Raw genomic sequence first — 24,938 nt, 5'->3', positions numbered from 1 at the left:
TTAGTTACATTGGTTTTGTTTGTACAAAACTTTTTAATTTGATGTACTCCAGATTATTTATTTTGCATTTTGTAAATCTTTCTAAGTCTTGCTTGGTTTTGAAATCTTTCCCTTCCCAAAGGTCTGACATGTATACTATTCTGTGTTTGCCTAATTTTCTTATAGTTTCCTTCTTTATGTTCAAGTCATTCACCCATTTGAATTCATCTTGGTGTAGAGTGTGAGGTGTTGTTCTAAACCTAATCTTTCCCACACTGTCCTCCAATTTTCCCAGCAGTTTTTAAGAAATAGTGGATTTTTGTCCCAAAAGCTGGGATCTTTGGGTTTATCATATACTGTCTTGCTGAGGTCACTTATCCCGAGTCTATTCCACTGATCCTCCTTTCTGTCTCTTAGCCAGTACCAAATTGTTTTGGTGACTGCTTCTTTATAATATAGTCTGAGATCTGGGACTGCAAGGCCCCCTTCCTTTGTATTTTTTTTCATTATTTCCCTGGATATCCTTGATCTTTTGTTCTTCCCAATGAACTTTGTTATGGTTTTTTCTAAGTCAGTAAAATTTTTTTTTGCAAGTTCCATTGGTATGGCACTAAATAGATGAGTTTGGGTAGGATGGTCATTTTTATTATATTGACTCGTCCTACCTATGAGCAGTTAATGTTTTTCCAATTGTTCAAGTCTAGTTTTAGTTGTGTGGAGAGTGTTTTGTAGTTGTGTTCATATAGATCCTGTGTTTGTCTCTGGAGATAGATTCCTAAGTTTATTTTGTCTAAGGTAATTTTGAATGGGATTTCTCTTTCTAGTTCTTGCTGCTGAGCTGTTTTGGAATTATATAGAAATGTTGATGACTTATGTGGGTTTATTTTGTATCCTGCAACTTTGCTAAAGTTGTTGATTATTTCAATTAGCTTTTTGGTTGAGTCTCTAGGATTCTTTAAGTAGACCATCATGTCATCCACAAAGAGTGATAACTTGGTCTCCTCCTTGCCTATTTTAATGCCTTCAATTTCTTTTTTTTCTCTAATTGCTACTGCTAGTGTTTCTAATACAATGTCAAATAATAGAGGTGATAATGCGCATCCTTGTTTCACTCCTGATCTTAATGGGAATGGATTTAGTTTATCCCCATTGTAGATGATATTAGTTGATGGTTTTAGATATATATTGTTTATTATTTTTATGAAAGGCCCTTCTATTCCTATGCTTTCCAGTGTTTCTAATAGGAATGGGTGTTGTATTTTATCAAAAGCTTTTTCTGCATCTATTGAATTAATCATGTGATTTTTGTTGGTTTGCTTGTTGATGTGGTCAATTATGTGGATGGTTTTCCTAATATTGAACCAGCCCTGCATCCCTAGTATGAATCCTACTTGATAATGGTGAATGATTCTTCTGATCACTTGCTGGAGTCTTTATGCTAGTATCCTATTTAAGATTTTTGCATCTATATTCATTAGGGAGATTGGTCTATAATTTTCTTTCTCTGTTTTTGGCCTGCCTGGCTTTGGAATTAGGACCATTTTTGTGTCATAAAAGGAATTTGGTAGAACTACCTCTTTGCTTATTATGTCAAGTAGTTTGTATAGTATTGGAGTTAGCTGTTCTTTGAATGTTTGATAGAATTCACTGGTGAATCCATCAGGCCCTGGGGATTTTTTCTTAGGAAGTTCTTTGATGGCCTGTTGGATTTCTTTTTCTGATATGGGATTATTTAAGAAATCTATTTCTTCTTCTGTTAGTCTAGGCAATTTATATTTTTGTAAGTATTCATCCATATCACCTAGGTTGGTATATTTATTGCCATATAGTTGGGCAAAGTAGTTTTTAATGATTGCCTTAATTTCCTTTTCATTGGAGGTGAGATCCCCCTTTTCATCCTTGATGCTGTTAATTTGCCTTTCTTCTTTCCTTTTTTAATTAGATTGACCAGTACTTTGTCTATTTTGTCTGTTTTTTTCAAAGTACCAGCTTCTAGTCTTGTTTATTAGCTCAATAGTTCTATCACTTTCAATTTTATTAATTTCTCCCTTAATTTTTAGGATCTCTAGTTTGGTTTTCTTCTGGGAGTTTTTAATTTGTTCTTTCTCAAGTTTTTTGATTTGCATTTCCAATTCCTTGATCTCTGTCCTCCCTAATTTGTTAATATATGCACTCAGGGCTATGAATTTTCCTCTAAGTACTGCCTTGGCTGCATCCCATAAGGTTTGAAAGGATGTCTCGCAGTTGTCATTTTCCTCAACAAAATTATTGTTTCTATGATTTCTTCTCTAACTAACTGATTTTGGAGTATAATATTATTTAATTTCCAATTAATTTTTGATTTGGCTCTCCATGTACCCTTACTGATCAATATTTTTATTGCCTTGTAATCTGAAAAGGCTGCATTCATTATTTTTGCTTTTCTGCATTTTAGTGCCCTGGTTCTGTGACCTAGTGTATGATCTATTTTCGTGAATGTGCCATGTGGTGCTGAAAAGAAGGTGTATTCCTTTTTGTCCCTGTTTATTTTTTTTCCATATGTCTATTTACTCTAATTTTTCTAAGATTTCATTCACCTCTTTTACCTCTTTCTTGTTTATTTTTTGGTTTGATTTATCTAAATTTGATAGTGGTTGGTTCAAGTCTCCCACTAATATGGTTTTACTGTATATTTCCTCCTTCAATTCTCCTAGTTTCTCCATTAAAAATTTGGATGCTATGCTATTTGGTGCATACATGTTGATTAGTGATATTTCCTCATTGTCTATACTCCCTTTTAACAGAATATATTTACCTTCCCTATCCCTTTTGATCAGGTCTATTTTTGCTTTGGCTTTGTCAGATATCATGATTGCAACTCCTTCCTTCTTTCTATCAGTTGAAGCCCAAAAGGTCTTACTCCAACCTTTAATTCTAACCTTCTTAGTATTGACCCACCTCATATGTGTTTCTTGAAGATAACAAATGATAGGGTTTGGGGTTCTAATCCAATCTGCTATTTGTCTACGTTTTATGGGTGAGTTCATCCCATTCACATTCAAAGTTATGATTGTCACTTGTGGATTCGCTGGCATTTTGATCTCTTCCCCTAGTTCTGACCTTTCTTCTTTAGCTATATCCTTTTGAACCAGTGATTTACTTTGGGTCAGTCCCCCTATTCCCCTCCCTTGAGATGCTTCCCTTTCTAGCCCCTCCTTTTTATGCTCCCTTCCCCTCCCCCCTCTCCTTCCCTCCCTTTTTATACTCCCTCTCCCCACCCCCTCCTTAATTTCGCTTTCTTTCTTGCCCTGTTGGATAAGATAGAATTCAGGATCCCACTGGATCTAGATGTTCTTCCCTCTCAGATTTAATTACACTGAGAGTAAGTTTTAAGTAATTCTACTTCATGCTCTCTTTCTCTCCTTATGAGAGTTCTTCCCCTCCCCTTCCCATGTGTATCTTTATATGGGAAAGATTATTCTATTAAGTCCCCCCTATTTCTTGAAGTAAATCTTAGTATTATCAATGGTTTCCCCCCTCCCTTTTCCTTTCTTTGCCCGCACTTTCACCAAATCTTCTTAATGCCCCAATCTTTCCCTATGCATGTTTCTTCTAACTACTCTTATGATGCATACAATTTTTGAGAGTTACATAAAACATTTTCCCCATGTGTTGATATATATAATTTGATGTAAATGTAGTCCTTATAGAAGAGAGTTTGACTTAAAGAAAAAGTAAGATTTATCTCCTTTTCCTTTTCTTTCATATTTACCTTTTCATGTTTCTCTTGCTTTCTGTGCTTGGATATCAAAATTTCCACTAAGTTCTGGTCTTTTCTTAGCAAATGCTTGGAAATCTTCTATTTTGTTGAATGCCCATACTTTCCCCTGGAAGTATATAGTCAGTTTTTCTGGTTAGTTGATTCTTGGTTGGAGACCCAGCTCTCTTGCCTTTCTAAATATCATGTTCCATGCTTAGCGGTCTCTTAGTGTATTAGCCGCTAAGTCATGTGTGAACCTTATGGGAGCCCCCCTATATCTGAAGCTCCTCTTCTTGACTTCTTGTAGGATTTTCTCCTTTTCTTGGAAGCTCTTGAATTTGGCAATTCCCAATTACATTCCTGGGGGTTGTCTTTTGGGGATTTAGTATAGAGGGTGTTCTATGAACCCTTTCTATTTCTATTTTGCCCCCTTGCTCCAGAATGTGTGGGCAATTTTCTTCTATAATCTCCTGTGGAATAACATCGAGATTATTGTTTATCTCTGGTTTTTCTGGGAGACTGATAATTCGGAGGTTGTCTCTTCTTCCTCTGTTTTCCAAGTCTGTGACCTTTACAGTGAGATATTTTGTGTTTTCTTCTAATTCATTAATTTTTTGGGTTTGCTTTGATTCTTGTTGTTTTATGATCTCACTTTCTTTGAGCTGCTTAATTCTGGTCGTTAGGGACTGGTTTTGCTTTTCAGCTTTGTCTGCCCTTCTATTGGATGTTTCCAGCTCTTTCTCCAATTGAGCAGTCTTATCTATCAGACTGCTGATCTCTTTCTCCCATTTTTCTTTCCAGAAGGTTTCCATCTTTTTGGTAAGCGCCAGTTTGAGATCTTCCAGAGCTTGTTGATAGTTTCCATTTTGGGAGGCATGTTCTGATTTTTTTTTTTTTGGATTTCATCCTCATTCTCTTCTTTTCCTTGGGTACTCCCACCATAAAAGTTTTCAATAGTCACCTTTTTCCCTTTCTTCCTGGAGGCTTGATTTTGGGCCATGTGAGCCATCCCTGTGGTGGTTTTATCCCCCTTTCCTTTTTGGTCTAGCGTCTGGGTGATATGGGTGGGTTTTCTGTGAATTTAGGTTGCCTCAGACTAGTACTTCCCAGCCTCCAAGGTTTCTTAGATTGTGGGGCCCCTGATCACAGCCAAACAGCCCAGGTGATCAGCTCTGCCCAGATAATCAGCGCGTGGTCTGCCCCTGGTGTTTAGCTCCGCCCAGATGCTCAGTGCAACCGCCCAGAGTACAACTCCGTGCAGGATTCTCCTGTGAAACTGCCCTGAGATGTTGTTTCCTGGCAGTCCCCAGATCCCAAGGACCCTGGAGTGCCCCCCCAGACAGAGACCTTCCCCACTCACTCGCTGTCCCAGTGAGTGCTCCAGTAGCTCACTCTTGTTTGGGGGGGGGGGGGGGAAGGGCGGCTCAGTTCACATTTCTGTGCAAGCTTTCCCTCCTCCTTATTATAGTGTGGAAATGTTCAAACCCCACATACTCTCTCTGTGGGGTACTGGGGAGTCCTTCTGTTCCTCCAAAGGTGATTTTTATGCTCCTTTGATGTAGTCTTTCATTCGGTGCCGGGGAGCGGAAGCGTGTGGCGTCTAGATTGCAGCCATGTTTACCTGGAAGTCCCTAAAGAATAAGTTCTAATCTGCATTACTAGAAGGAATTTTCTCAGTAGGAGTTTCCTATAATAATGCAATCTGACAATAAGAACTGGATATCTCCTATGACTGAAGAGAAAAGGCCTTTGATTCACTTTCTGCTTAGTTAGATATGAAAGCAGGCAAGATGAACCTTCTAGTACATGAGAACATAGTTTGGATGTTTCATAAGCAACTGGAATTATAGGGAGTCTTGAAAAGCTGCCAGAGTAAAACTAAAACAATCTTGGTGGTTGATCATCCCAGCCTGACTCAAAGTTTGCAAATGTGGGGAAGTTGCTGCTCATATCACCAGGTGATTGTGAGAAATAGATGATGAGAACAACAACCATAAAACACTCAACAGATAGTAAAAGTAAGCCCAACATAATGCTTATTGGACTTTCTCTATCCCTTTATAATCTGGATTTATGAGTATAATACTCTGTAAGTTATTTTCTCCTAGGTATATGATGTTTGGTAGGTGCTACCAAGGTTAACTTGTGGACTCAAGATTATCTTGAGATCAGCTTGTGTACATTTAGAGAGATGTATCACTAGAATACCAAGTAATGATGAGTTAGGTCTAGGATGCTCATGGACCCAATAAAATGTATAAAAGATATAATATATTGATAGAGAGAGCTGGTGAGATAATATTGTCTGATTATAATTTAGATAACCATGACGTAGATTGTGGTATTTGTGATATAGACCCAATTTTCTAAGAAGCTCAATTCTTTACATCTAATGATAATACTCAGGGGTTTTCCCTCTCTCTCTCGGCTACATAGTTGATGGGGCTAAGAAATAACGACAGAAAGTTAATCAGCCAACCCATCATGATATAATGTCTTCAAAACCAACCTGGAATCATTGGATTTTGAGATGATATAGTCAGACCTTTAGGAATGCCACTCTGACATTTGTGTACAGAAAAAGACTGGAATGGAAATTAACTTGTAACAGAGAGAATAATTAAGAAATGATTACTACAATCCAGAGAAGAGATGATGAAGACTTGGAATAGAGTTTTGACTATTCATGGAGTCCAATACAAGAAATTTTATGAAAGCAAAAATGACAATATTTGAGAACTGACTGGCTTATGGTGAATAAGAGTGTGTGGAAAGAATGGCACTGCTCTTGGAAAATAAAAAGAAATATAGTTCCTTGACTGTTGCTTTTTGTTTTGTTTTAAATAGCACACCTTCTACTGCCAAAAGATAAAGTTCCTGCCATTAGTTGCAGTAGATACAAGGGAAGTTCAGTTTTCTTAAATGAATGCTGACTGTGTCAGCACCATGGCCAGCACCATCCAACTTGGAGAGCTTTAGTTGCTGACTCCAAGTTTCCTTATGAAGTATACATCAACTTTCTGCCATTATTATTATTATTGTGTTGCTATTGTTGCCCCTAGATATGTCTTTTAATCAGTATATGGTGCTCCTAATGAAGATCTTTGTTGTCTAAGGCATACTGACACCTTATCAGTGTCTTAAGTCTAAGATAGTAGCCTAAAATCCTAAGTGGTTAAATGATTTACATGATAAATATGTTGAGGAGAAGAATTAAACCCAAGTTTTCTTTACCTCAAAACCACTCAGTCAATGAGATTAAAAAATTAAAAACAAAAGATCCATATAACTTAATTACAATCCAAATATAAAGAAGTAGTTTGAAGGGGAAAAACATTTTTTTTAGATTTTAACTACTTCAGTTTTCTATAGGCAAGAGACAACAAAGGTAGAACGAACAGGATAAGGTGGATATGAGGGTTCATAGCATTAAGTCAAGACAGTTTCTTTCTTGAAGGTATCTCAAGTCATTTACAAAATTTTGTGAAAATCCACATTGTTTTTTGTCATCCTAGCACTAATGTTGGAAACCCTAAAATTCTCTTCTGAATAGGATGGAAAAATATTCTGCCGACGGACCGCTTGTGATTGTCAGAATCCAAGTGTTGACCTCTTCTGCTGTCCAGAATGTGACACTAGAGTCACCAGCCAGTGTTTAGACCAAAATGGTCACAAACTCTATCGAAGTGGAGACAACTGGACATATAGCTGTCAACAGTGCCGTTGCCTGGTATGGAAATTGACAGTTCATGTTTCTATACAGTGAGAAAGCCTTTTATAGACAATGCATATCTAAATCAAATCCCAGAGCAAGGGAAAGATTTCAATAGCTTATAAGACTCAATATAATTTATAGGGAGCAAAAATCACTTCCTCTCTGGGATTTATTGTAAGAGACTTTCATTTTCTATAATGATGTTACAATTCTGATATTAAGCCAGGTTAGTATCAGAGTTGATTCTAAAGGGGAGTGAGGAATAGGAAAATCATTCATGGAAATCAAATGCTTTAAAGATAACACACATACACATAAAGATAATACAAAAGGCATGCATGATATCATCAGTCAGCAAAATCAGAAAAAAAGGCTTATCATCTGGGCAACTTAATATTTGAATGTAAAAGAATATATGATGTATAGCATAACAATCTTGGGGATCAATAGAGGATAGGAGGACATGTACACCAGGCTTTTATTAATTAATGTACCTTTTTGGTATTAGTTTTTTCACAACTGTTAACCATTTCCTAAGCACAATCCTTTAATTCTTATTTAATTCTTAATTCTGAACCTATGACTTGAAAGACACTGATGAATACCTTCAGTTAAATAGATTATATCCCTCATGTGGTTGATTAGATCCCAAAGGAGAAGGTTTTCCAGAGTAACTATAACATATATTTATCACTATGTAGGCCATTTGAATGATGAGCCTCCACAAATTTAACTCTCCTGATTCTCAGACAACACAGCTTGGAAAAAATCATTGTCTTTCTCTGCCTTCCTTTATCAATGTAATCTACCCATTCCTTAAAAGAAGTCAATCCTGAAATATTCACCTTACTTAGGAGTAAATTTTCAATAATAATGATGAAAAATAAGAGGATCATTTCCCTTCCAGTAATAAGAAATGAGACTAAAGTTAGAAGGTTGTTTCTCCTGGTTCATAACTGCAGCCATTCAATTTTGTTAGGTCCTGACAGAGCTTGATTTTCACTAACATAACCTTTGAGAAGTTGGAGTCACCTCTTTACTCTAATAAGACATCAGAGAAATAAGACTTTGGTAGAACCTTTAAAAAATTCTATTAATTTTGGCCTGAAATTTCATTCAAGTCACATAATTCATTTTAGGAATATATGAGGTTCTTGTGGCCAGGGGCTATTTTTCATGTTGATTTTATGTCTATCACATAGTACAGTATCTTGCCCATTACAAGTGCTTAATAGATGCTCATCAGATGATACTGGACTTGGAAAGTAGAATAAACAATACATTTTTAGGAAATTGATTTTGATAAATACCATTTTACTTTATAACTTAAAGAAATAGATCAGCCATCTTAATTCTTGAATTCATGAAATTACTGAGTAAAATAATGAATAATATTTAAGGTAAACCTCCCAATTCCTTTTTCCAAATTGTCATATTTTCCTTGGCCTCCAGTTTTCCCAGAATTATTTTTGCTAAAAGCTGGAACATAATACCTTTCTTGAGGGTCAGAAAGAGTTTGTCTTTAATAACAGACTGGTGAAATCAAAGACTAGTGAGAATCTGAGTAATAGCAACTTTCCAGCTTCATTAAAACCAACCTCAAAACCCTCCTAAACATATGCTAATTTCCACTGCAGACTTTTAAAAAATTCAGATTTTTAAAGAAAAAAATAGAACCTTCCTACCTCAGAGTTTTATGTTAATGACAATAAATATATTCATATTTATAGTTTTATATTTGTAGTTTATAGTTCCAGATTCAAAAAAGTGGCATGTGAATCTTTCCACCATTATTATGAAAGTGCTCTGAAACATGTAAAACACCATATACATGTGAAGAATTTTTCTTATTGTGTAGTAATAGGGAAGGATACTGTCACTGAGGATTTTTTGTGTTTACTTTTTATTGAAATTCTTTATTTTTTTTCATCACTTTCATTTCCAAATACACAAGAGTTTAAAATCTTTAGAACTTAGAACTACAGTAAGACTTTTAGAATGTCCTCTTATTTCCCTACTCAGAGCACCATAATCTTTTACCAAAAATAAATAAATGTGGAACAGAGAGGGAAGTAGGAACTTTACCAACCAAGAATGAAAAAATATGTAATACCCATAGCTCTTTATCTCTACAAAGAAGGGAAGGAATTCGTTTCTAATCCCCCCTGGAACCAGAACCAAACATGGTCACTTTAATTATATAGTGTTTATTCACTGTTATTTTCTTTCCATTTACATTGTTACACTTAATGGGCATATTTTTTCCTGTTTCTACTTATCTCACTCTCTATCAGTTATGAATCTTCCCATGATTCCCTAAATTCATCACTTCTCCCTAAATCTCAGATACTACATCTATACAACACGGATAACATTAATAGCCTGCCTTATAGCATTGTTTTAAAGGTCAAAAGAGATTTCATATATATATATATATATATATATATGTATATATGTATATATGAAATCATATATATGCACACATAAATGTATTTTAGAGTGATCTTCAACATTAAAGTGTTAAATATGTTACCTAGTTACATACATGTTAAATATGATTATTTTACTTGTCTTCAATAATACTAGTCAAAAATGGTATTTCTCTTCCCTTTCCAGCTTTTATTATAAAAAAATGAGGTAGTCTCAAGGATTTTATTTCTCCTTCTACAGGAAGGAGAGGTGGACTGTTGGCCACTCACTTGCCCCAGCCTGAGCTGTGAGTACACTGCAATCTCTGAAGGTGAATGCTGCCCACGTTGTGTCAGTGACCCCTGCCTGGCAGATAACATCGCCTATGACATCAGAAAAACCTGTCTAGATAGCTATGGTGTGACACGACTTAGTGGTGCTATCTGGACCATGGCTGCATCTCCATGCACGACCTGTAAATGCAAGGTAACTAATTAATGCATACTCATGGAAATAAATCTCCATGTCATAGGCAATTTTCTATGGAAAATATTTCCACTGGACCATATCCAAAAGTTCCTGTATGACTTCATGAGACATGGTATAGATTATTGGCTTAAACAGGACACTTGAATCTCTGTCTGTGTCTCTTTCTCTTCCTCCACTATCTCTCTCTCTCTGTCACACACACACAGAGCAAAGTTATAATGAATGAATATAAAATTGGTATACTGGTAAAGTATGATATAGTGACTGAATATGCTCCTATCTTGAAGTAGAGGATTATAAAAATCTATGTTAATTTTACTTATGTTTATTTGTGCTTCTTTGACCTGCATAGAAAAAAGTGTGTCCTTTGATCATGCGAAGTTTTGAAAGCACTTCAAGAAACTGCCAAAATTATATAAAATGCTGTATAAAGTGGGTACTTTGCTTCACCTTCATTTCAAGAGATCTATGATCATTGCTCATAGGCTCTAATTCACTGATTACTTTTCATATTCCTTTTCCTATTATTCCCTTTAGGCATCTCCATGTATTTTTTATATTGACTTCTTATTCTCCATCCTCTAATCAAATCCTATGTAGTTTCTCTTCATATTTTGGGAAATATACTACATAATTTTTAACTGGTTTTTAGATTACTGATTGTGATAGTGGAATTTTAAAACCAATGTTAGTAGCCACATGAGACAACAATTAGCCTCAACTACATTATCAGGGTGAGACACTTTGCAGCAAAGACTTTGTTTTAGCTCCCCATGGTTAAATTAACATGCTGCCTACATTTGGCTATAGCAGATTCTATTTCTGATCCAGGTCTCATGGGAATTATTCCAACAGCATCCCTTTAGATCTGAAAAAAAGTCCAATGACATATTTTTCTATATTTAATTTTAGATCTGAACAGAATAGAGGGGTCTATATCCAAACCTCTAATATTGATGGTATATGTTAAAATTTCTGTATTAAAATGGACATCCAGGGGCACCTTCGACATCAGAGTTTACTAAGATTCAGATACAGGGACCAAACTCTGTCTAAAAAACTATTATTTACTTATGAGGTCAGAGATTAAAACTATTAATAAAGATGGTATAAAGTATAACTGATTTTAAATAAAACTAACAGAACTGGGACATCCAAATGATTACTACCTCTTCCAAACTAATATTCCAGTGCTTCAGAGTTCCTTTTTGGGAAATGTTTTAGGGCCCTAGGCTAGAAGATATCTAAAGATTTTTCCAACTCTAAATCCTATGTTCTGAATAGTGTCAATGACATTAGAATAAATGAAACCACCTTTAAGGGGCCAGCACTTATTTGTATTAATAACCTCTAAAAGTACTAAAAATAAGTTTCCTTTTTGTAAAGGAAATGACCCAGTCCAATCATTACTTCCCATTTAGTTGGTTTCAAAATTGTCAGTTGCCATTTTAGAGATACATATTCACACACACACACATATATATACACACGTGTATATGAGTATTCCAGGGGACTAACATGTACTAAGTGCCTGGCAAGGATAAAACTTGTCTCTTTGTTTTACAGAATGGAAGTGTCTGCTGTTCTGTGGATTTAGAATGTCTTCACAATAATTGAAGAATATAGCATGGACTCATCAGGGTGAAGAATACAAGGGACACAGCGATCATTCAAAATGATGAAGTTGGATGTTTTATACCACAGACAATTACCAAAGGCTCCATCAAATGAAGATATTTGGGAGCTGCCTTTTGGGACCTACCACTATGCTCATTCTTGCTAACCTAGTCTAGGTGACTTGCAGTCCAACACATATAAGTCTATGTTTAAAAAAAAAAAAGTCTCCCGTGTTGTAAATCACCTCTCTCCCCTATCAGGTCATTTGAAAACACATTGAAATGATCTCATGGTAAACTTGGCTGTGTTTTTGGTTTATTTTGTGTATTGACATGAGAAAAACTCACCCCCCCCTTTATTTCTGGAGCTAGAGTCTAGATTCTACTAATAAAGCTTCCTGGTGTGAATTTTGTCCCATACAATGCATCCTTAGTTCTTGTCAGATGTATTAGTATAACTATGTATGTTTGTATAGAGTCTTGAACAGTATGTCTTTGTCATAAGTATTGGGTTTTTAAAACACTCCAAAACTCATTGAACACATATAGGCTCTAGTCTAGTCAATCCACATGGAGATGGATGATGTGGGTGGAGAAGACTGAAGTAGCAGAAAGACCAAAAACTTTTAAGTTATGAACAGGAGATTCCCCATAAAAGACAGTTACACTTCATTAGCCAAATGATCTACAGTCTCCTTAATGCAGGTGTTCCCCCTAATAAAGCCGCTTACAACTCTCCTTGCCTACCTTTTGTCCTATACAATTCTTTAACCACTGAACCTGAAGAAATTTGGAACAACTACAAACAGACCCCATAATCAACAAAACAGTGGTACATAAATGAAGGCATCAAGACAAAAATACACAATCTGGAACTCTTTTTTGTTGTTGTTCTTCCCTATTTTGGACTGTGATTTAACTACTATGGGGAACTCTGGATATGGAAATTCCCTCTGCACAGAAAGATAAACAGTACTCTGTAAGATATATTGTGCATCATGGACCCCAGTGACATTATGGTAAAGCTTGTGGACCCCTTCACAAAAATATTTTAAATACCTAAAATAATTTAAATAGGATTGTGAAGGAAACCAATAATATTGAAATAATTAACAAAATATTTTAAAAACCAAAATCACAGAAAACTCCTGAAATCTATCCACAACTCCATTACAGAGTTCATTAAATCAGAATACAGACATGATTTGAGAAGGTTGCCCAAAGGCACTGAGAGATCAGATTACTTTGCCCTTGGTCAAACAAACCAATGTGTAATGGAGGTAGGGTTTGAACTCGGGTCTTCCTGGTTCCAATACTAGCTTCCTAAGTGGTGCACCATACTGACTTTCCTAAAACTATAACTCAATAAATTTTATATATATATATATATATATATATCATTACCTTATTCAATCTTCACAATGACCCCATTAGATAAGCAGGGCATTTTAAAGATGAGGAAGCTAAAATATTGGGAAGGAGAGATAAACTGATGAGCCACCATCAAACAACTGATGATAAAGATATGAGTGGAATACTACCCTATAGCCCTTGCTATGCTATATTGTCCCTGAAAAAAAAAAATCAGAAGCCTCCAAGAATAACCCTGCTGCTGATATTTTTGCTATAGTCAAGGTTTCCATTTGATTAGTTGCCACAATGGAAGTAATTGAATTTTAACCACAGCTTCAAAAAAGGTGCGAATGATTTTGTATTTTAGGCAATAAGTCTGATTTATGTTGAGTTTCAAGTAAATAACACTGCAAAGGTTAGTCATATTTAATGTTTTACTTTCCATTAAGTTTAAGTATTCATAAACCATTTGGATTGATTTCTGTAAAACTCTCTGGACATTAAGAAAGACATCATTTATTAATTCAGTCATGCACAAAATTCTATCTGAAAACCTAAATCTTAACTGAAGCATTAATTAAAATTTGTAAGCTTCTATTACAGTGATTTCCTGGGGTTTCTTCAATGGAGATGTGACTACTAAAGTTTTTAAGAGTTGATAGCATTGAAACCAACTCCATCCTGGGCAGGATATCAAAAGAAGTTTCAGTGGCACATGTCTCATCTACTGCTGGGCTCTGACACAAATATACATTTAGTTCATGTTCATGTTTTAGATGAAATACAAACTGAGGAGGCTAGATTATTCCTGAAATGATCCAGTTGCTACATTTTAATAATAGTTAACATTTTCATAGTGCTTTAAGGTTGAAAAAGAACTGTGAAGTCAATGAAAGGATTCAGCAAATCACCCAGAGCCACTCAGTAAATGGCTGACTCAGAATTTGAACTCAAACATCCCTCACTCTGAGCACCTTTTTCTGTTTAATTCTCCACTTTGGTTATTATGTTGTTTAGCTGTATCTGACTCTCCATGGACCATAGCTATCCATAGGTTGGGTGTGGGGGGGATTGTTTTATTTTTTACAAGGATAATAGAAAGTTTGGCATTTTCTTCCCTAGTGAATCCTTTCGTCAGGAAATCAGAAATTACGTGTCATTCCTAAGATCACAGAGCCAGGAATTGAGGCTAGATCTGGACTCAGGTCTTCCTGGGTTCAGATCTGGTGCTCTTGACTACTTAGCCACAGCCCTCACTGCTTAGAACTTAGTGGCACTTAGCTCATGTAACCTGAAATATCTGAAAGAACAAGGTGTATGTTTTCATTGAAAAAAGATGAAACCTGTGAGGCTGCTATGTGGCTTTGTATTAAACCTGAGTTGTCTACTTTAGATCCTGGCTCCTCCTCACATCACTTTTTAAGGATTTAAATCCTAGGTTATATATATATATATTATATATTATATTATATATATATATATATTATATATATAATATATATATTATTTATATATACGCATAAATAAAATTCATATACATATATATGCATATATAGTACATATTTATATATAAACTATATATAATATATATTATTGACACAAACACACACACATATATATATATTATCCAGTGTCATCACCAATGATTGCTGCTCTAAAACACCCATATTTTATAAAGGAATTCATAAATCTTTATATTTAATGCATTAAATTATAAGCATGAGTTCAAGTCCTGATGTTAATGTATATTAAGCAAAACCCTCTCAGTTTTCTCTCTGGGATCTCTTCTGACTCTAGAGTTATGATTTTATGATCATTGGTTTAGGAAGTTATCATTAATACCCTCCAGTGATGTAGATTGATTTAAAATTCAGTTTTAGCTAGTCTTAAGAGTGTTGCCTCGAGCTCTAAGAAGGTAAGTGTCACACAACTAATATATATAGAGAGAGTATAACTTGAACCAAAGTCAAGAAGACTTTGATTAAGGAAGACACAAAAGCAGAAACCCTATCCATTATGCCATAATGCTTCTCAATGAAATGAGAAATGAGAAACAGAAAAATTGAACCAACCAGATCTTGATAATAAGGTAATTATAGCCTATGATAAGCAAGGACTAAAAGAAAAATAGTTGCACTTAAAATTTAGCCAGAACCTACCAATAAAGAATTCAACGTGGGCATTTTAGTGATCATGAGAATAGAGGTATTACCTTTTGATAAAAGTAACAATTCCTAAATACAAGATTTCCTCAAAATGAATTTCAAAAGGCATTATGATTTTCATAAGAGGAAAGATCATTTGATAACTCACAGCAGGGACATATTAATTGTTGTCTTCATAGCCTGAAAGGCCAATGTTCATCTATAGGTACCTAAATGTTAGAAAACTGCTAACTAATTCACAGAAAAAGCCCTGACTAATGCAAAGATCAATCAGAGATCATCTAATCCAATCTTTTATCTTTTAAATGTGTGAATTGGAACACGGTGATAGGAAAACACTTGCCCAAGGGCACATAGCAAACTGGGACTAGAATCCAGATCTTCTGATTTTGAAGAGGATATCTTTGTTACCCCAAAATTAATGAATTGGACAATTTCTCTGAATCTAACTTTAGAGTCAACTCAGTTTACTCCTATTAAAAGAATGGTGTTTATAATCTGTAAGTATCTAACACAGGAAAGTAGTGGGTTATCCAGTTCTTTCCTGATGCCTCTTTAAAATGAGATATAAAAATGGAAAATATATCCCCAATCTAAAGCCCTTTTAGCGTAACAGTAATTATTTTTCAAGAAAACTTAATAGTATCAAGGAATAATTTTACTTAGCCTCACATTTTTTTTAGGCAAAAAAATCTTTTCAAAGCACAGCCCTCATTTTACCTCATATAGATCTCCTTATTCAGGTTTTTTGACAATTTATTAAATAGTATTAGAGATCATTAACTGTTCAGTATTTAGAGATCATTTTATATGGCATATTATAGACTCTATTCCCATTTTTAATCATTTCTTTTTCTTTTACAACTTTTTTATTGTTCCTGTAATTTTGCTGATATAGATAACTTCAAATAAGAACTCCCTCTACCAACGCATATTGGCACCTTCTCTGTGAGACATATATCTTCTTGGATGCTAGTAGACTGAGATTAATGGTCATACCAAAAGTCACAGTCAACACACAATAAATATAGGATTTAAATCCAAACTAGCTGAATCTTGATCCAGTCCTCTATTCATTATGCTATGTCTCCTCTCATTTCTGCCAGTTTCTAAGTACACAATGTGCCATAAGATGTCTGGGAGACATGAAATGAAAGCCATTTTCTCTTATCAAATCTGGAAGATGAGATACACATCTGAAACAATGAGAGAATGATGATGTATTAGAAGTAGAAGATTTAACCTCCATATTATGTAAAGAAAGACAACAAGCTAAGTTGACTTGCCAAATTCAGAATGTGAATAAAACAGTTCACCTGGCAGAGGTGGAGGTCTCAACTTCTGCAGAGTTTCACAGATGATCTCCAAGAAGTGCTAAGGCTGAGAAACTAATTGCCCAATGGGAGCCATAATGATAAGCCTCCAGGAACTAAACCATGCGAGTCCTCAGCTCACAGGCTCAAGTCCTTTCTCTGGACCCATCTGAACTTTCGCAGCTAATTGGGACTTTCCAGAGTTAATGCCTGGGTTGGCCTATTCTGCAAGAACCAAATATTGGCTCTGGGGCTATGATGAGTGACCATAGTAGGATTTCAGGAGAACAACCAAGCATCCAACAAGCACTTATTAATCACCTCTTATGTTCCACTCTCTGTGCTACGGACATGAAAACAAAAATGGAATAGTCTCTACCCTCAAAGAATTTACCTTCTATGATACAAACAGAATGGATACTGATAAAGATTCAAAATAAAGGCAACATAACTTTTTGTGGTGGAAGACTTCATGTAGAAGTTGGTAATTATGCTGACCTTTGAAAACAGTAAGGATGCTAAGAGGTGGACTTAAGGAGTGAACATAATCCAAGAATGTGGGATGGCCAGTGCAAAGGCACAGAAATGGGATTGCTAATGTCTTGATTTATGTGAGGAACAGAAAAGTTAATTTGGCTGAAGCATATAGAGTGCATTTATTAATTTTAGAAACTGACCCATCTTCCAAAGGAAGAAGATTTCAAATAGATGTCAAATTGGAGGAGTGGCCACCCTTTAAAGTAAAATACGAATTTTTTGTTTGATTTAACTGTCAACCAAATTCCAGACTGTTGGAGGTGGATCCCCATGGTAGTATGCATCATAGCCAATGTGTCTCTTCCTGGGAGAATTTCTCAACATAAAGTGTTTAACTTAATTAGCAGTCGCTTTCCAATCTCATTATCATTTCTTTAAAAAGGAATAACTTATTGCAAGAAGCACAGGCCTGTTTCAAGAGCTGAGCAGTAGAATGCCAAGCCAAGATCCATAAATGGCAGCAGAATAAATTTGAACTGTGATGATTCAGGAGTTATGTGAGAAACCTCATCCAGTAAAAGTGCTAATCCTTGGTGAGGACATTTAACTAGTGACAATTATACATTTCTGTGACATTTAAAATTATTAGTAGGATGAAAATTACTGAGGATATGGTTGGTGTTGGATGGGGGAGCATTTCTTTTGAAGGTTTGTATCTTGAACCTGGTAAACAGTCTATAAATGTGTGTTAAAAGTTGAGCTGATAGGAATTTACTTGAAATTAATCATTATTTTGATTCCAAAAATGGTGTTTAGGTAGAGCTCAAAGGTTTTCAAGGACATTACATATGTTATATCACTTTTGACCTACAAAAATCCCTTGAGGCAAGTGCTACGCATCTTCCTGTCCTCATTTTACAGATTAAAGGCAATTGTGATTTAAAGCAGTTACTCAATTTTCCTTGGAAGACATAACCCAATATTATCTGAGGTGGACTTTGAACCTGTCTCTTTTAAAAACAAAATTCACTACTCCAGCCACTACCAAGTTAACTTTCTCAAAAGGAGGGATATCCAAATCCTATAGAAACTGAACAGGAATAAAAAAATGGAAGAATTCAGAAAGAGATACAAAGAAACTAGAAATCCTAAATGCCATTTGTTATGAGTGTGCTTTCTCTCTCCCTTTCCATCTCTGTCTTCCTTTTTCTCTGCTAGGCTGGCTAGCTTTGACCCTCAGGGTTCTAGAGTACCTTAAGAGGGTCAAGAACATTTTCTGTCTATTTGTTCCATTCCCCACTTTAGGGGACCAGTGACTAATACCCTGGTCACATTTGACCACTCAATATCAGATTATTTCACAGATATAACAAGAACAAATGTACAATATTTCCCTCAGCACCACAAGGGCATACCCTGACATACTTCTCAATACCTGCTCCATTTCTGGGGTAATAGCTTCAAAACCCAATTACCTTTCTTTATTTCAATGGTCCCACTAAACTTGTATCTAAATGCAGCATTGGACCAAATGACTGCAAATTTATATACAGCTGTGGTCATAGAATGAAAAGAGGATCACAAGGGATACTTGTGATCCCATTATTGGACTGGGATGCAGAGTTGGCCCCAATTCTTAGGGTTGCCTCAGCTACAAAGTCAACTTTCAGATTTCTGTTCTTTATCCTACATCACTGTACCTCAAACTGGAAAGAATGTCTAAAAAGGCCAAAGACCCAGGCCCCTATTTTAGGGGCTATTTGCCTTCAGAAGAAGGGGGAAGTCCCCCAGATAACACAAACACACACACTTATCACAAGGTCTCTCAGAAGATTTTGGGCCACCATGGCACCAAAGCATACACACTCTTGAAGTACAATTGGTTATTATCTTTTCACTTTGTGAGAGGAGCTAACTTTCAACATGCTATCCTTTGGGCTAATAGCAGAACCATTTTAGGGTGAAACAGAAATTAAGGGGATTCCTACTATAAAAATGCTCTTTTACTTACACCCATGCCCTTATCGATTAGTTGGTATCTTGAAAAGACTTAAAATGTATAGGATCTAGTGGATTAAGTACTATGAGTCTTAAGACAGAGTGTTTTCTGTATTATCAATTTCAAAGAGAGAAATGTGAATTATGAAAAATCTCTTGATTATCAGTTTGTTGAAACTCCAACTCATGCAGTTAATATAAATATGAAATCATCTTGTCTCTTGAGATGTACTTCTTGGTCATTATAATGTATTTAAATTTTGAGGGTGGTTAACCTGTGATCTTAGCCATGTGGAGAGTTCACAGTGTGGAATTTTCTTCCTCCCATGGAGATAAGTAATTTATATGGAACTAGATATCTTAAAGAGCCCAAAGCACTCAGTAGGACATGTGTAATTCCTGCTATTGAGGGAGGCAAGAAATTGAATTCAGAGACTGGAAAATTAAACATTCAGGGCTAGAGCTGATTGGGTGGGCATATTATTTTGTCACTAATAGATGGAGCCTTCAAGAGCAGAGGACACCAAGCTGACAAAGGTAGGAGGAACCCATCCAGGTCAGGAAAATGGAACAAGTTAAAGTTTCCAGACTGATCAGTATTTGGATCTGACCCATCACTTCCAATCTGGAAGAGAAGGAAAACACTTCCATGGTTTGGATTTGGGCATTTCAAAGAGTTCATGCTTGCTGTTTGTACTAATCTATTCTCAATTATTTGGTTCTGGGCTCAATCCAGCTGCGCTTTGCTCACATCTGGTCAAGTTTCAGTCTTCACTTCCACTGCCCTCTGTTCACATTCATCCTTCAAGTCACAGCTGCAAGCTGTTCATGGAATGGTTCAGAATGGAGCTGAATTCTTTTTGTCTGCCTGTCTTCATTTTAGTTCACCTAGGAAAATCCCTTTCGAAACACCTAGATAGAACTCAAAAAAAATCTTATAATACCTAGAGTAATCTGTGCCCACCCTAGCCTTTGGGTTTTCCTTTCACTTCCTATTTGTAATGTTTTAATGGAAAATCTTCCTCAAATAAAAATTGGACTAGATGGCTGTTGAGATCCCTTCAAACTCAGAGACTCAGAAATCATGTATTAATAACCAATAAATAAATTATATTATAAAGTAATAATAACAATATAGGTAGCATTTATATAACACCTTGGGGTTTGCAATGTGTTTCATAAATATTGCCATGTCTTATCTCCATAATAATCTTGTGAAGTACACATTATTATCCAGTTTTTTACAGATGAGGAAACTGAAGCAAGAAAAGCTCATGTGTCTAAGGCAGCTAGTAGGAATCTGGAATTTGGTCCATCACTATTAATTGGCCAACCAATCTACCTCTTAAATTCATTCTGCTCAGACCCTAGAAAGAAATAGTTATTCATTCATCTATATATTGAATACTTAAGATAGTTCAATCACAATGTGGTTCACTAAAGGTTTGTCTTTTGAGATCCTTTGCAGAGAGCTCATAAAATTGGCATGAATCATATATTCTCTTCCTGGAAAAGTAGGATTGGAATAAAATAGAAAACCATGGAAATGTCTACAGTCTGTGCATATGATGAATGATAATGCAGCATTAAAAAGACCACATTAAAGGAATGTAGCTGGAGAACTTCCTCCAAAAGAATGTCTGATTAAACCCTAGTGAAAAGATTTTGTAACTTCCTGGAAGTATTGACTATAAAAGGTAGTGGAGCCCTACAATGCAGAGATGACTAGCACTATGTATCAGTGAGTATATCTGTTATTATCTTCTCCCGCCATACTACTTCACTCATTAGCTCCTATGGATTTAATTACCATATTGATGCTGATGGATCTCAACTCTACTTATCCTGTGCTATTTTCTCTGCGGCTCTCCAATCTCACTTCTCCAACTGCCTTTCAGACATTCTGAGCCTGATGTCCAGTAACTCACAATATACAAACAAAGCACATTATTTTCCCCTAAACACTACCCCTCCTTGACCTTCCCTTTTACTATACAATGGTCCCAGATCCTCAAGCTCTGAGTTTAGTTGTTACCCTTAATGCCTCACCATCATATCCCTCCATATTCAATCTATTGCCAAGGTCCATTGATTTCACCTTTGCAATACCCACTTTTCTCAACTTAGACACTGCCATCCCTCTAGTGTAGGCCACCATCACCTTGTGCCCAGAATAATGCAATATGCTAGTGGATCAGCCTGCTTTAAGTCTCTCTACACTACATTCCATCCTACATCCATTCATTATCCCAACATGCAGGTATGGTCATGCAACTCCCCTCTCCCATCCTTTTCAATAAAATCCTGGGGGCCTGTATCAGCTCTAAAATCAAAGACAAACCCTTCTGTTTAGCATTCAAAGACCTTCCTAAGCTATCGCCTCCTAACTTTTACCTTTTATTACACCTTCCTCCCCAGAACACATTCTTTCATCCAGAGGTACTGACCTCCTGCCTCCTCTAAGAACCAGCTGCTCCATTTCTCAGCTCTTAGCATTTTCTCTGGCTGCCCCTCTCTCTGCTCATCTCCACCTACTGGCTCAGCTTCCTTTAGGTTCCAACAAAAATTCCATCTTCTACAAGAAGCCTTTCCCAATCCCTCCTAATTCTAGTTCTCTCCACCTGGCACCTGGTAGGTGTTTAATAAATATTGACTGGAAAATATAGTCTAAATTCTACCTTCCAAGTTTGAAAATCTGTACACAAAGTTTTGTGACATGCTTAGATTAGCACATAAATTCCTTGACAACAAGGGGCTACCTTACTTGGTGTTCCCTCCACCCCCAATCCTAGTACTTAGCATTTATTTGAAAGGCACAGAAGGAAAGTCATAATGTGGATTAAAGAACTAGACCTAATATCAAGAAGACTTGAGTTCCAATCCCACTTCAGATATGTACTAATTATGTGACCTTGATTAAGGCACTTCAATTTTTTTCCTCTGTTTTCCTCACTTGTAAAAGGGAATGCAGATGCCCAGCTTGCAAGACTACTGTGAGGATAAAACGAGTTAATACAAAGTGCTAACTATTATTATTAGCAGTGACTGGCAAATAGTAACCACTCAATAAATGGCCTATATGATCTTTATCTGTGTTTCCATTTCTCTATCTTTCTTTTAGTATAGCAGTTCCCTGCATTTATAAAATGTCAGGCCAGAACACATACACACACACATTCAGACACCCCAACATAGATATTAATGCTGATCCCAACTTTATGATGAAACCATGTCAGTAGAATTCTATAGGGAAATGATCTAAGGTTATCCAAACCAAGAGATTCTAGGAGGATCGTAGATCTTCGAGGTAAGAGACATCAGGGACCATCTAGTCCGCTCACCTTCATTTTACCACTGAGGAATTTGAGTTCCAAAGTGAGAAAATAACTTGCTGAAAGTCACAAGGTCACCTAGGCAGTAAGCATCAAAAGCGTCATTTGAAGAAGAGTCAGTAGGAAGTGAAGGGACCAAACAACAGACAGCAGAAGTACAGTAGCTCCCACCCATGGCAAAAAACCCAATCAGTCATCAAAGACTTCCCTGCCTTTGCTTCTGGACTTGTCTATGAGTCCCAGCTGGCAGGAATCAATCCCAACAAAGCTAGTCTAAGCCCTACCAGGGGGGTCAAGTAATGGTAGCATGTGGCTGAACAGAAACAAATGACCAGCAGCCCCTAGTGGGCAGCAAATCTTAACTGGTCTAAATGGAAGACTACCCAAGTCTTGGGCACAAAAGCATGACTGATCTGTTTGATGTCAGCAGGCCAGGATGGAGGAGACAAGGTGGTGTGAAGACAAGTACATTCAAAGCTGGTTTTAGAGCTGAGTAATTAGGACTTTGCCTCAGGTGCTGAATTTAAAGGATACTAAATTTAGAGAGTGCTGGCAACATTTGCCATTCCCTAGGAACAACAGCACCTAGTTAGCAAGAATAATTAGTTATGATCAGAAGCTATAAGCCATGTTGCAAGTATCTTCCCTGACCCACCCCTATCCTCATCTCTGCAACAGGCTGTCTGGCATGTGTGCTAAAGTCTTGGGGGGGAATAATATCTGTCTATTCACTTCCCTACACCAGGCTGTGCTTACATTTTCAAAATGAGGGAAGTACTTTTTTGGGCAATTCGCTCTGGGAATGTTTTCTGCTACTTGCCTTAAGGCACAAAATTCTGATTGTGACTCTGAATAACTCTCAAATACAATAAAATATATTACAACATCATAGCTTTCTGGATTGAGATACTGGTCAAGTGTTCTGTGCTTGATTTTTTTAAAAACCTTTGCCTTCCAAAGAACTGATATTAAGTATCTTCTCTAAGAGAGAAGAACAGTAAGAGCTAGGCAACTGCAATTACATGACTTACCCAGAGTCTCACAGTTAGGCAGTGTCTTATGCCATATTTGAACCTCCCAACTTCAGGTCAACTGCTCTGTCCATTATGTTACTAGCTAATTCCAGATTTGGATCCAGGAATTCCCATCTCCAGAACTGGTGCTTTATCCATTAAGCCCCTAGAATAATCCATTTTAATCATCACAGAGAATGAAATGGGGATAAATTTGACACTCCCAAGGAAAGAGAAAGACTAAGGAAAAGTTGGAGAAGAAAAATATATTTAAGTAAAATATTGAAATAAAAACCACATTATGTGACTTAAATGATTCTGGACTAATGAAGATCAGAGGTTGAATTTGGGAAGGAAAAATTGGCAAGATCTGGGAAATCTAAAGAGCAATCTTCAGACCCAGATCCAATTTCCAAGTGACAAAGGGAACAAATCTAGGACAATTAAAGGTGGTTAAAAAGGATTAAGAAAGATTAAGGAAGATCAAAGGAGGATTAGGAAACAGAGCTTGCAAAATTAGACTCAAGCATGATAAAATGTGGTAAATCCACCATTTAATGAATTCACAGATTTGTAGAGTAGATGGATGGGTAGGACTGGGAAGGAAAGATTGGTACAAGGTTGAAGGGAAGGTCAGTGTGGCTCTTTCTGTGGTATTATTGAGATAAAGGAAGAATTTGAGTGACTTTTTCAAGTCATTAAAAGGTAATAATTTTTAGTTTAAAAAAATGACCAAGAACTTAGTTTTGAAATAATCACTAGTGGTTTTCAAAAATAAGGTTGTAAATCTTTATCATTAGGAAATGGGAAATCTACCATCTTAGATTTTCAATGGAGAAAATGAGGATATGAGACGAAAGAACAGAGACTTGGGTCTTTTCAAAATAATGGAGTGTGGTAGACTTTTACACCAAGGGAAGGGAAGGGGCATATTCAATTATGGTTTAAAGACCAATTTTGTTCTTCCTTGAGAAGAGAGAGAACTGGATCCTCTAGAAGTACAAATCTGCTTGTCATACAAAGATAAAGAACAGAACTACAATAACTTTCAGGAAAGAAATCATCTAATTAAGTGGTAGGGAAAAGGTGATGATAGATGGTAATACTCAGTAATGTATCCTTGAACAAGATTAATGAGGGAATTTAATGAGGGAACTCCTGGTTAATCTTTGGATATTGTAAAGGTTAAAATTATGGTTGATACTGAACATAATAATTATTTTGGTCGCCAAGGATTTTATTTATAAAATCCTAATGATACACCCAAGTCATCTGGAAAAATCTTATGGTGATTTAATTGATATAGTGGAGGAGATTAAGAAGAAGTAAGGAAAGGGCTA

General features: G+C 36.2%; 1 protein-coding gene across 3 annotated transcripts in view; it reads left to right on the top strand.

The window, feature by feature from the left end:
* NELL1 (neural EGFL like 1) overlaps positions 1-12,367 on the top strand; it is a 947,998-nt gene extending 935,631 nt beyond the window's left edge. For all 3 annotated transcript variants that reach the window (XM_007497168.2, XM_056802023.1, XM_056802024.1), the window contains 3 exons: positions 7,272-7,448; positions 10,104-10,328; positions 11,898-12,367. In XM_007497168.2, coding sequence (XP_007497230.1) covers positions 7,272-7,448; positions 10,104-10,328; positions 11,898-11,948 — 453 coding nt within the window. In that variant the 3' untranslated portion in view covers positions 11,949-12,367. The remainder of the gene's footprint in view (positions 1-7,271; positions 7,449-10,103; positions 10,329-11,897) is intronic.
* The last annotated feature ends 12,571 nt before the right edge of the window (positions 12,368-24,938 follow it).

This window comes from Monodelphis domestica, chromosome 6 (assembly GCF_027887165.1).
Source record: "Monodelphis domestica isolate mMonDom1 chromosome 6, mMonDom1.pri, whole genome shotgun sequence".
NCBI lineage: Eukaryota > Metazoa > Chordata > Mammalia > Didelphimorphia > Didelphidae > Monodelphis > Monodelphis domestica.
Note: the sequence above shows the minus strand (reverse complement) of the source record. Positions and strands in the feature narration are given on the sequence as shown.